The sequence below is a fragment of the Nuphar pumila genome, chromosome 2 (assembly GCF_984573655.1).
Source record: "Nuphar pumila chromosome 2, dmNupPumi1.hap1.1, whole genome shotgun sequence".
In the NCBI taxonomy this organism is placed as follows: Eukaryota; Viridiplantae; Streptophyta; class Magnoliopsida; order Nymphaeales; family Nymphaeaceae; genus Nuphar; species Nuphar pumila.
Genome location: NC_143250.1, coordinates 100,508,671 through 100,521,849, shown reverse-complemented (window position 1 = coordinate 100,521,849; position 13,179 = coordinate 100,508,671). Strand labels below are relative to the sequence as shown.

At 34.3% G+C, this 13,179-nt stretch overlaps 1 protein-coding gene across 2 annotated transcripts in view; it reads left to right on the top strand.

The window, feature by feature from the left end:
* LOC149846389 (putative phytol kinase 2, chloroplastic) overlaps positions 1-10,802 on the top strand; it is a 36,614-nt gene extending 25,812 nt beyond the window's left edge. The window contains exons 2-6 of one of the 2 annotated variants that reach the window (XM_089996334.1): positions 9,349-9,416; positions 9,498-9,629; positions 9,783-9,898; positions 10,197-10,311; positions 10,436-10,802. In XM_089996334.1, coding sequence (XP_089852460.1) covers positions 9,349-9,416; positions 9,498-9,629; positions 9,783-9,898; positions 10,197-10,311; positions 10,436-10,613 — 609 coding nt within the window. In that variant the 3' untranslated portion in view covers positions 10,614-10,802. Of the gene's footprint in view, positions 1-9,348; positions 9,417-9,488; positions 9,630-9,782; positions 9,899-10,196; positions 10,312-10,435 lie in introns of both variants that reach the window. The other variant, XM_089996333.1, reaches the window with a different exon arrangement.
* The last annotated feature ends 2,377 nt before the right edge of the window (positions 10,803-13,179 follow it).

Sequence of the window (13,179 nt, the reverse complement as noted above, 5' to 3'; positions counted from 1 at the left end):
TTGCTGCCCTAGAGTCAACATACCATATTCCATCATCATTTTGCTTCAGATTCAAGTTGGCCATAGCAGATAGAAGGAGATCCTTAGCATCTTCACTGACTCGAAACGTACCTGCAGTTCCTGATATACCAACATTTCTGGTGTTTTGCATTCTATTCTGATTTTGTGGGTTGAACCAACAGTTGGCCTTGATATGACCTCGCTTGTTGCACTGATAGCATGTAGAACATTCTTTGAAAAATTGGCATTAGAATTTGGTGTAGGTAGTATCCCACGTCCACCCTGGATTGGATTTCCCTTGCCTCTGCCACGCCCTCCCCGTGTACGATCAGCAAACGTCCATGTGACAAGAATCTCATGCGTAGATGATTGCCCTGCTGAAACATCAGATATGCTTTTCAAAGACATCTCGTATTGGAAGAGTTTAGCACGTAATTCCTTAAAACTGGGCAACAAAGGCAAGCATAATAAAGAAGTGACAAGAACATGATACTCTGATCCCAGGGCATTCAGTGTTTGTTGCACCTTTTCTTTATCGGACACTGGATATCCAACAATGGCTAATTGATCTATGATGCTTTTGACTTGATTTAAAAATTCAACAATGGTCATTGCTCCCTTCTTTAAAAGCTGAAATTCACGCTTGAGAAACAACACCTTAGCCTCTGATATCTGAGAGTAGGTTTGAGCTAAAGTTTCCCACAATACTTTAGATGTGCAATCATCAGGGATAGAAACCAAAACTTTTTGCGACAGTGTGGAAGTGATATACGCGACGAGAGCCTGATCACGTTTCATCCAAGCAGTAAATACAGGATTGCGAATGGTGCTTGACATTTCTCCATCCCCTTTTTCTTCGGTGGTGACAAATTCCGGAGGTATTTGAGTGGAGCCATCCAAGTGACCTGAAAGATCTTGACTGCGAATAAAAGGGGTAATCTGCCTTTTCCAAGTCAAATAGTTATTTGTATTCAGTTTTTCCGAAACCAGTTGCCCCAGGAAATTGGAGGAAAGACCAGAATTGCCTGAAGAATCCATTTGTAGGCTTATGACAGAAATGTGGCTGAAAACAAAGAATAAAGTGACGCAACTTATGACAGAAATTGGTACCAGAAGAAACGAACTCAGCCTTTTTGTGTAAACTGTGAATGAATGAAGAAGAAGTGACCAACTGTGAATGAATGAAGAAGAAGAAGTGACCAACAGTTGCTGTGTGTGAATTAAGAAGAGGAGATGAAGTCAGCCTTTTTGTGTAAACTGTGAATGAAGTCACGAAGAATAAGAAAAACTACAGCAATTGCTGTGTGTGAATTAAGAAAAGAAGATGAAGTTACGAGGAATAAGAAGAACTATAAGAAAAGAAGGTGAAGTCACGAAGAATAAGAAGAACTCGGCCCCCTTTTTTAGTGAACAAAAAAAAAATGTGCGTAAAACACCCTATTGTGCATAAAACAGGGTGTAATACAGTAAACGAGTGAAGATCTAAAATTATTTCAGATCAGTTGGAACACAGACAACAAATCTGAATGTCTTGCAAATCTGCGATATAGATAGCTATTCGTTGCTGGAAAAGAAAAGGTGAAGGGGACAAATCATGTAGCCGACGCTGACAAAAAGGAATAGGGGAATAGGAAGACAACCTGATTCACGTGAACTAATTCACGTTGCTGAGGAAGACCAGATTCACGTGTTCTGAAAGGAACGAGGAGAACTTAAAGATCCAATCCATATTCCACATTATAATAGCAATGAGGTCAACAAAGGTGGTGAACTTAAAGATCTTTCAATTGCACAATTGACTGTGATTGTACAACAATTCATAAAAACATCTTTCACTTCGGGTGCCGCGGTCTTATCATCTTATCCTCCAAGTATGTCACTTTGGATCCTTGACTGAAGGGCCTCTTTTCATGACATCTAATGGATTTCTATTATCCAATTGTCGCACCAATAAAAAAAATTCTAGTGTTTCTATCGCCAATAACACTTCTTTAGAAATCACAAGTATTAGAGATTTAAAAAATGATTCCAAAATTTTCTTTGTTCCAAAAGTTAGAGTTATTTCTAAATTAAATTTAAACTTACTTTTGGTTTCTCAAATATCCGATCATGGGTATGAAATCTACTTCTCATTTAAGGGTTGCTTGGTGTAGGACCGCCAGTTAGGGAAGCTAATTGGAAAAGGCCATAGAAGAAGAGATTTATACTACATGGACTTTTTATGTATTCCAAGAAACTCTCTTTGTAACTATGCTCAAGAAAAAAATATTGAAACATGACAAAAGATTAGGTCATCCAAGTGTATTTAAACTATTTCTTTTCCTTTTCTGAAAAGATTTTGTAATGAGAAACAATTTGTGTGCAAAGAGTGTATACTTGAAAAAATAAAACTCTCTTCTTCTAGATCTTATGAAACTAAGAGACCTTTTGAATTAGTGCACTTGGATGTGTGGGGACCCGCTCCGATCATGTCTAAAGGAGGATTCTCCTATTATGTTATCTTTATTAATGATTATACTAAATATACTTGGATTTATTTCCTTAGGCAAAAATTGAAAACATTCTCGTTTCAAAGAATGTCATAATTTAATCAAAAATCAATTTCAAACTAACATTCACATTTTTCATTCCAATTCAGGAGGCAAATTTTTATTAAATGAGGTCAAGTGTTATTTGAAGAAAAATAAAATTTTATAATCAAAGATCTTGCTCAAGAACCCCACAACAAAAGTCTCACCGAAAGAAAACATAGACACATTATAGAAACTACTAGAACATTACTTATTTTGAAAAATGTTCTTAAAAAATTTTGGGCCGAAGCCTCTCTCACTGTCGTCTATTTAATAAATAGAATGCCATCTTCCTCTTTGAAAAACATCTTTCCCTTAGAAAAGCTTTTTGATATTGAACCGGATTTTAAAATATTAAGTTTTTTTGTTATAAGCGTTTTGTGCTTTATGAAAGAAAAATAAATTATCTCCTAAATCCATTGAATGTGTTTTTCTTGGTTATGGGAAAAATCAAAAGCGTTATAGATGTTATGATTTAAAAATAAAGAATTTATATTTCGAGAAATGTTACTTTTCTTGAAGATAAGAATGGTTTTGAGAAGGATATGACTAAGGAAGATATTGATTATTCCTTCTTGTTTGATTTATCGCCAAAGGAAATGAATGAATCATCTGACATTGATGAAATTTGTGTTAATGATGTTGGTAATGATTGATGAACCTACTAATAATGATGATGTGAGTAATGACCCTCCAACCATTTTTAGTAATGAAGGCAATTTAACAAAGTCAATTATGTAATAGTTTATGCTCTATTCTTGGTGTAACAATGAGGAACATCTATGTGCACTTGATAAGTATATGCAAAATCAATCCATAGATGAGACCAATCTTAGGAGATCAAATCATATATCTAAGGCCCCTAGTAGATTTGTGTCTTATGAGTCATTTTTTCTAAAATATAGAGTTTGTCTATTAGTCATTCATGTCTTTCATGAACCATCTACATACAAAGAAGCCAAAGATTATCTTTATTGTGTAGAAGCTATGAAGGTTGAGTTAGATGCCCTCTATAGTGCCAAAACCTGTGAAATCCGTGAACATTCTCTTAGAAAAGAAAACCATAAAATGTAGATGGGTTTTCAAAGTTAAAACCAAGAGTGATGGAATTTTATAAAGGTATAAGACTATGTTAGTAGGTAAAGAATATGCTCGGGAATATGGAATCGATTATGAAGAAACCTTTGTACTTGTAGCTAGAATGACGAGTGTTAGGACTCATAGTTATAGCCTCTATTAAAAACTGACTTATTTACCAACTAGATGTAAAGAATTTTGTTCTTAATGTAGATCTTAATAAATAATTGTACATGAACCCTCCACATGGGTTTGATATTGAGGAAGATAAAGTTTTTCAACTTAAAAAAGCATTATATGGTCTTAAACAAGTCCCTAAAGCTTGGTATGATTGTTTTAACAAAATTATAATTGATCTTGGTTTTATATCTTGTTATATTGACACTGCTCTTTTTGTCAAGAATGTAAAAACATGCATAATTATTTTGCTATTATATGTAGATGATATGATTATCACTGGTAGTGATAGAAAATGAGTTGAATTTATTAAAAACGTTCTTAAAAACAATTTTGATATGTCTGATCTTGGTTTTCTGAGGTATTTTCTAGCTATCGAGGTTGCCTACTCCCCTCGAGGGTATGTTTTGTCCCAAATGAAATTGGCGTCTAAGATTGTTGCTAGGTCAGGATTGTCAAACGAAAATGTTGTGGATGCTCATGAAGTCATCAATGCTAAAATGAGGGCCAATGATAGAACTCTCTTAGAGGATCCCACGCCTTACAGATAGCTGATTGGATCTCTTACATACTTGTCTATTACTCGATCTGACATAGCACATGTTGTACATAGCGTCAACTAGTTTCAACATGCACCTACTTTAGTTCACATGAGTGCAGTCATGCGGATCATTTGATATATCAATGGCACTTTAACTAAAGAATTATTTCTCGCATCCTCTTCTTGTTTAAATCTAATTGCTTATACCGATTTAGATTTGGGAGGCAACCCTAATGATCGTATTTCTACTATAGGTTATTGCATTTTTTCTCGGTGACTCACTGATCTCTTTGAGGTGTAAGAAGCAATAAAAGGTGTCACTCTCTTCCACCGAAGTTAAGTACCAAGGCAATGACAACTACCACCTCAGAGATTGTTTGGCTGAGAAGTCTATCTAAGGATATTGATGTTATCATCTCTATTACATTAAAAATGTGTTGCGACAACAAGAGTGCTATCTATATTGCTAGCAATCACACCTTTCATGAGTGTACGAAAAATATAGAGATGGTTTGCCACTATATTTGGGAATATGCACTATTGAGCTTCTCTATGTGACATCCGAATACCAAATTGTGGGCTTCCTCACCAAAGCATTGTCAGTGCTTTATTTTTCCTTCCATAGCAAACTTTCGGTGATTTTACCATCTGTTTGAGGGGGAGTGCTATATATATATATATATATATATATATATATATATATATATATATATATATATATATATATATATATATATATATATATAAAATAGTAATGATAAGGTGCTCTCAGAGCACCTACTCCCTCCTAATAATATCTTCAAAATTTCAAAAAGAATTGAGCATTTTTTGTTTATCAAACCCTATAGATATGATCTAATATCATTATTTAGTGGAAAACAAGTTTTGGATCATGTGATTATGGCATACATATAGGTTTTTTAAGATCTTCAAAAATCAATGGCTCACAATGTACCAAAATTTTATGACTTAAAAAAGCCTATTTGATGTCCAAAAAACGTGATTCTTATCGAATAAACTATGTTTAAATCTATAAGGTCTGATTGAGAATATGCAACCTACAACTATGATTTCTTCTAAGTGGGAGTAGGTGCTCCCGGAGCACCTTAGCATTGTAAGAAAATGAGTTCCTCCGAAGATATACACTTAAATCACCAAAAGTGGATACTCAAAAGAGTTTCACCAAAATACCAACAAGAACACACAAAGAACCACAAATAGGTTCACTCACAAACACCCACTAAAGGGTACAAGAACAAAGAATGAAAAAATAATATTGTTATTGATGTCAACCCATAGAAGAAGCTTACAAATGAGAGGGGGTTTCACCCTTATTTATACACAGCCAAAGGTCTCCCAAAAGAGACGTTGGGAGAGATCCCAACGGCTCTAATAGTGCCGTTGGGCCCTCTCTCCAATGCCGCTTTTGGCTGAAAAGAAACTAAAAATAAACAAAAGGAAAACTAACCTAGTTAGACTATTTACTAATTAGATACTAACCTAACATATATATATATGTATATATACAAATATGTATGTATATACATATACATTTTTAACAAGCATTACTCTCTTTGGCTCTCTCTATATATGTGTGTGTTTTCTTCTATATATACATATATATTTGGTATGTATATATACAAATATGTATGTATATACATATACATTTTTAACAAGCATTACTTTCTTTGGCTCTCTCTATATATGTGTGTGTTTTCTTCTATATATACAAAACTTTGTAGATTGTATTTTAGGAAAACGTGTATTTTTTTGTTTCTTTTATTTTTTATTTTTATATTTTACCCCTTGTAAGGGCTTTTTTGTCATCCTTTTCTAGCCATTCAGCTAGGTCTGACGGCTAGCTAGTTAGCTGTTAGACCAAGCTAACAGCCAACTAGCTAGCCTAGTCCCAACGGCTAGTCCTCTCCTCCTTTCTTGTATATATAGGGATTAATCCCCTTTGTTGTGACATGCTTCTCTTGAGCATTTTATCATTAATAAAATAATATTTTTATATTGTGTTTTAAGCCCATTAGTGGCTTGTGTGTGTGCTCTTGAGTGTTTGTTATTGCCCTTAGTGGACTTGTGTTTGTGCACTTCTTTGCCTATTTTCATTACATATGATAGTCATAGATCTTATAGTAAAATTCACTGGGCACTTGAGACTAAAATTCATTGGGCACTTAACTTTCTGGTTATTGTGTTAGTGAAACAACGATTTTTCGTATGTTTATGGTGTATGATTTGATTATTATTATTATATCTGTAATTCCATAGTTGTTAGAAGACTATGTATGATTTATAAAATGAAAATATTTAATCTAGGATATTGTTTTACCCTATGATATTTTTTAGCCTTTTGACCTTGGGATTTTAAAATCTTGTATTTTACTTTCCAATTAAATTCACTCATCATTTATCTTGGACCTAGAAATGCCTGGCTTCCTGCTTCTGGTTCTCATTTCACTCACTTGTTCTTGGTTCCGTCCCACCTTATCAAGTCTGATCTATATTATCAACAGTTAGGAAACGATTCACCTCTATTGAAAGAAAACTCAACAATATTCAACAAGAACGTTAGGAAACATGCCGTTTCATTCTCAGTGGCATGGATTCCTTGCTTACCTTGACAGTATAGGTTCTTCTTGTTGTCTTTGAAAACTCACCTTGTAATCGAGGTCAGATCACTTTGCAACTTACCTACCCAATGCAAGCCTGTTTTTACAGGAAATATAATAGAAGCTATAAGCAAGTTCAACTTGCTGGATGATATGGTGGTTAATTGAGCTACTCTAAAAGCTAATTAGAAGGATGGTTCCTTCTGGCTGCTAGAGTTGGATTTGCAGTAGAATATCTGATATTTCTAAAACTTGTTTTTTTGGAGGAAACTCTAATTTTTGTAATGACTCTTCATACTATGTAATTGTTATAAATTATGTGATTTCCGAAGTCTCCTCTTGTGGATGGCATAAGTTGTCTTCATGGCAGGGGCGGAGCCACCTTAGGTCTAGCATTGGCACGTGCCCACCCTGACCCAAAAGTTACCCCATAGTGGGGTTTGGGAATGCCCACCTTGACCCTGTGAAATGTTGGGGCAAGGTGGCAGTGCCTACCCTAACCCTAACCCAACTTCTAAGTGCCCCCTCCCCCGACTCTCTCTCTCTCTCTCTCTCTCTCTCTCTCTCTCTCTCTCTCTCTCTACTTGAGATCCAATGCTCTCGGCTCTGCCTCTTGGATGTTTTAAAAATAAATAAAAAGGATAGGAAACATATAGCTTTTAACAGTATTTTTTAATGAAAACATAAAGAAACAATTAATTTTTTAAATCAAATAAACAAAAATAGAAAAATATACTTAAAATATACAAAAGGAAGATTTTTCAATATCATGATACTATTGATATATTTATGTTATAACCACTATTTGAAAATATCGTGGTATTTCTATTTAATATAAGTTGTTAGGGTTTTTTCCTTTTTACTGTCCATTTGTGCCCACCCTAGTTTTGATTCCTGGCTCCCCCGCTGCTTCATGGTATTATCTAATTTATTCATCATTAGTCCTTGCTTTGTTCTGTATCCCTATCCTACACTTGGTTATATTTTTTATCTTGCTAGTGTTGTAGGCGACTGTCATTCTTGGAAAGACAATACCCAGGCTGGAAGAGTCCTTGTATTAATTGATGTATTTTTATCGTAATCAAAGGAGATGGCCTTTATCTCCTAGAGTGATTTACTTAATAAAAAGGAAATTAAATTGGAAGGGCGGTTCTATTGCATGTGTCTTGTTTTTATTTCTATTTTTCTTAATAATAATCCCTATGTCTTATCCTATCAGATGTTTGGGCAATGTACTGTTGGTTAGCTTGCTACTTACACTCTTATGCATGGAAGCAATTGAACCTCAAGTCATTTAACATGAATTTCTGAAAGCAGCTAGCCATGTACTTGATACATTTAATATTCTTGACCAATCAAGGTTCTTGATAATTTTCAATGACATGAAAATGGTCTAGGAACACAGGGAGAATGGTAAATTGTACCTTATAGTGAATGATTTGTTTCCTGTCAACAAGTTACACAGATGTTATCATCTACAATGATGCTGAATGATAATTCCTTAATCCCAAATCCTTGTCAATTGGTGCGAGTTGTGTGGGAATTCTCTATGACCTGAAAATAAGCTTAGCTTACGTGATATATATCCAATGACCCAAAACTGAGCCAGTTTAAAATCGAGAATCATCATGTATTTTTCTCTAGAAATTCTGATTGGCTTGATCGGTTAGGAATTGTATGGCAATTATATATGATCTGAAAATATGTTTAGCTTATGTGGTGTGCATCCAATAACCCCAAACTGAAGAGTTTAATGTTAAGAAGTATGCTGTATTTCTCTCTAGGAATTCTGATAGACTCGATCAGAACTGGAAAATATCATGTCTTTGATAGCTCTTAATCAAATCATCAATTTGGTGTTCGTTTCCTGCCATATTTGAAAATTTATTGGGTTGTTAGATGTCCGTACTATGTATGCTACATTGTTCTTTTCCTTAAATTAAACTGTTGCCAATATTTATTTGTTTTTTTGTAAATTTAGAAAGAATTATAGAACTTATGTATTTCCATTTTATGAGTTATTCCACCATGTTCATGTGTTCAAGTGCAAGGAGTGCATATTTTGTTCTAATCACCATTTTGTTTGTTCTGTGCTTGCATTTTCAGTGTATGGATTCATAATAATGCAAAAAATATGCAAATTTTTAGACAAAATGCTTTGTGAACTTGTGGTTGGTACTGAAAGTAAAAGTATTTCACACTTGTCATGTTTAGAGTTCTGAATCTTCTGATATTTCTTGTATCAAAAGATTCCACTTATCAATTTAGTCTGATTATGCCTAGAAAACAGTTTGTCACATGTCGAATGCAAATATGGATTTTTGCCTGTTCTTTTCATTGTTGATGGATGTTTTCCATTTTATAGAAACTGAACCGCAAGCTTGTTCATATAAGTGTCGGGCTCGTCTTCATGATTTTCTGGCCTCTTTTCAGGTAATCTCGTGGGCAGCACTATCCCCTTCTTTTATCTAACTTGATTCATTTGGCTGATGATTTTCTCTCTAGCTACTGCAGTCCTGGACCTTGGGCATCTTATCTTGCAGCATTTGCTCCTGGAATCAATGCAGTGAGGATGATTTTGATGGGTATGGGCATATTAAAGAATGATGCTATGGTCAAGTCCATCAGCAGACATGGAGATTACAGGTATTTGCAATTAACTTGACCAGCATCTTCCTTAAGGATGCTTAAGTCTGCTTTGACTGATTGTATAAATGTATAATTGAAAAGATACTGAATTCATCTTGATCTGCATGTCTAATACACTTGACATTAGCTTCTTATATCTGGCTATTTCAGGGAACTTCTAAAGGGGCCACTGTACTATGCTTGCACTATAACAATAGTCACTGCAGTGTTCTGGCGAACCTCCCCTGTTGCCATTGCTGTAATTTGCAACTTATGTGCCGGCGATGGTATTTTTATCTTTAAAATTTGTGTTCCATTGAATTTGCTTTTACCATTATTATAATCATGCATATACCAAAGCCAATGTATTGGCATTAGCCTTAGTCACTATTCTTTCCTTGTGCCTACAATTGCATAAGTTCACATCCATGATTCTGGATAACTGCACTTTTTAGCTGGCATGCGGATATGCACTTGCTCATGAACATAGGCATGATCGCATATTTCTGTCTTACATCCCAAGCATGTGATGCTGTTATTTCATGCATTCATTTTTATGTTGGGTTGTGTCTCGTCTTATTCTAGGGATTGCTGACATAATGGGAAGACGATTTGGGGCATTGAAGCTTCCTTACAACAAAGAGAAGTCTTTTGCTGGGACTGTGTCAATGGCCCTTGCAGGTTTCATCACATCTGTGGGGTATGCGTTCACAAATTACAGTAGCTCAAACAGTCAACCCCATCTAGTTATCTTGTTCTCTTTCTTTATGGTCCCTTTTTTATTTGAAATCTATATATCAGTGACTCTTATTTATGTTTACCAGGTACATGCACTACTTATCGAGCTTTGGTCTGTGCGATGATAGTTGGTCAACAGTAGCTGGTTTTCTTCTTCTTTCTTTAACAGCATCAGTAGTTGAATCTCTTCCAATAAGTACAGAGCTTGATGATAACCTAACTGTTCCATTAACTTCGTTGGCCATGGGTTATTTAATTTTTTAAATGGTTATCATTTTGGTGCTTCATAACTTTTATCAGACGTTCCAGCTATTCATTCTCGAAGATATATGCTGTATTTAAAACTTAGTGGCCATATTTGGCAAATGATATGTTCATTGTTCGAGAGATTGGGAAATATCAAGAAGCATTGAGGAAGTAAAGCCTCAATTTTATGTTGGCAAATTAAGATATTTAAGAATAAGCCTTTCATGGATGCAACATGGATGTACTTTTCACCAACAGGATACTGTGAAGCATTCAAACCTAATTAAATCTAATTTTAGACACATGTACATTGGATAATTCTACATATAAAAACAGAGAAAAAATGTCTTTTTGGAAATAGAATGTCCCTTGATGTTAAACAAATGATCAACAATATCATCTGGACTTCAGAACCTTTCAGTATGCAAGTGATCTACATAAGTGAGCTTATGGGTTACCAATTGCAACTAGCTCTTATCTAGAATCTCAGATCATATTTCTTTACCCAGCAATCTTTGAATATGAGATGTGGCAGTTTGGGAGTTTCCCATGAATGGATGATTATCCTGTTGGCCTTTGTTTTTTGATGTAGAGGCCATGAGCTGATTCAACTCATTGTACTGATGTTAGGTATTGATTTTTCTTTAAGCTATATGGTGTAAGATGGCGTGTGTTTGGTTTTGTAGTTGTAATTTCTGGTTTCGTATAGCTGTTGCATTTTTTTTGGTGTGTTTAGTGTGCATTTGTATTTACTGTTGACTGGAGAAATGTGAATATATATGGTGTGAACCAGTGTTGTCAACATCAATCTGAATCAGCTCCCAATTCAGATCTATTTTGCCTTTGCCGAAATGAAACAGAAGTCTATTCGGGTTCCTTAAAAATCGGCTTGTTTTTGCTGAATTACTTTGATTCTGCCTTACCCCAATTGTTTTGGGATGAACGCGTAGTTGTTGTTGTTGTTGTACTCAGATTCTGCCCTGAATCAATTCATTTAAATGGTTGTAAAAATATATTTAAAAAATTAAAATAATCTTGGAAATAGTCGGATTAAAAAAGCATTTAGCTAGATTCAATTTAAAACCCATTCACTTCGTTGGTGTGAAGTGAATGAAAATGTGGGTCCTGCTTGTTTGAAGAACTGAAATTGCTATCTTTGTATACGGTAAGAATTACAAAAGTGGGAGGCCTTTTACATCCTCTTTTTTTGGGGACAAAGCCGAATTCTCATGTAACGTAACCCAAACAAAAGAAATGCGAAGTCCAGTGAGAATTCTCAATTCTCATATCCAAATGTGTGCTTCCTATTGGAAAAATATTTTTTATCTGTTTTCAACCGTTCTTCATTATTCAAGTCAGTCTCCAACTTAAATGCATAGAGTCTACATATGGAACCCAGATCCAATTAGAGCATGTACCCTAATGCATCTGACTCACACATATAATTCACTCTGATCTTATTGGTCTCTAAGTTGGACTCGGTTGTGGGAATGATACACCCAAATGCAAGTCGGTTTAGATTTGGTTAGATATCCAACTTGAACCCGAACCATTTGCATCATTAATAAAGTGCAGTGAAGTTTCAACCTACTTATATATATAACCTCATTTTTTCAACGGAAAATGTACGTGTAATTTGACACAATTATCTAAAAAACTTATAATTTTTGCTATTCTCTCGATGTCCGAAATTGTAAGTACCCAACTTTGTTATAACCTTTTTACTCTTTGCAATTGCGAATTAATGAGTTATTGCGACTAAATTGTACAGCTCGTCAGTTAGTGCAAACTCTCACTTAAATCCATAACCACACATTTTCTTATGCGGACCTCATGAACTTGCATAAATTTATTTGCGAAAATTTGGTGAAACTAAAACCCTTAACATCACAAATATCATTCATAATTTATATATATAATACGAGCTTTGCATAAATTTATTTGCACACATCTTGTTAGATTGAAACCACTAAAATCATAAATATTTTACTTATTTGCATTTACTTCACCAATTTGCATAAATATATTTATGAACCTCTACTTAAATTGAACGTCTTAGCATCGCAAATGTCTTACTTAAATATTTATGAATTTATGACATATATGTGAATTTTTTACATATATGCGAACTTTCTGACAAATACACAAAATTTGTTGATTGCATATGTTTTGGATGAATATTATGTGAGTTTTCTTATTATTTGCATAGTTCTTGAATAACATATAAACTAGTTTTTGTACTTAGGTTTTTTTTTTCCATTTGTGTATGCCCTGTAGAACCCTATGCATTGTTCCTCTCCCCTTACAATGATTCTCATGTAATTTGGCATTGCATTCCGTGGAGATTGCAGTATCATCCTTTTTTTTTTTAGTACTTTCAACAACTATTAAGATGAGACTTTATCTTCAAGTATTTCAAAATAATCAATAATGATTTTTTTTGGTAAGTACATGTTTAACAATAAAATCATTTATTTTTTTTAAACAAATTTTTTCTAATTGTTTCAATGATTCGTATGCTTCTATTCCATCCTCTAGTTTTGTTGTTTATATTGTGTGGATCTTGTATAATAAATATGTTATG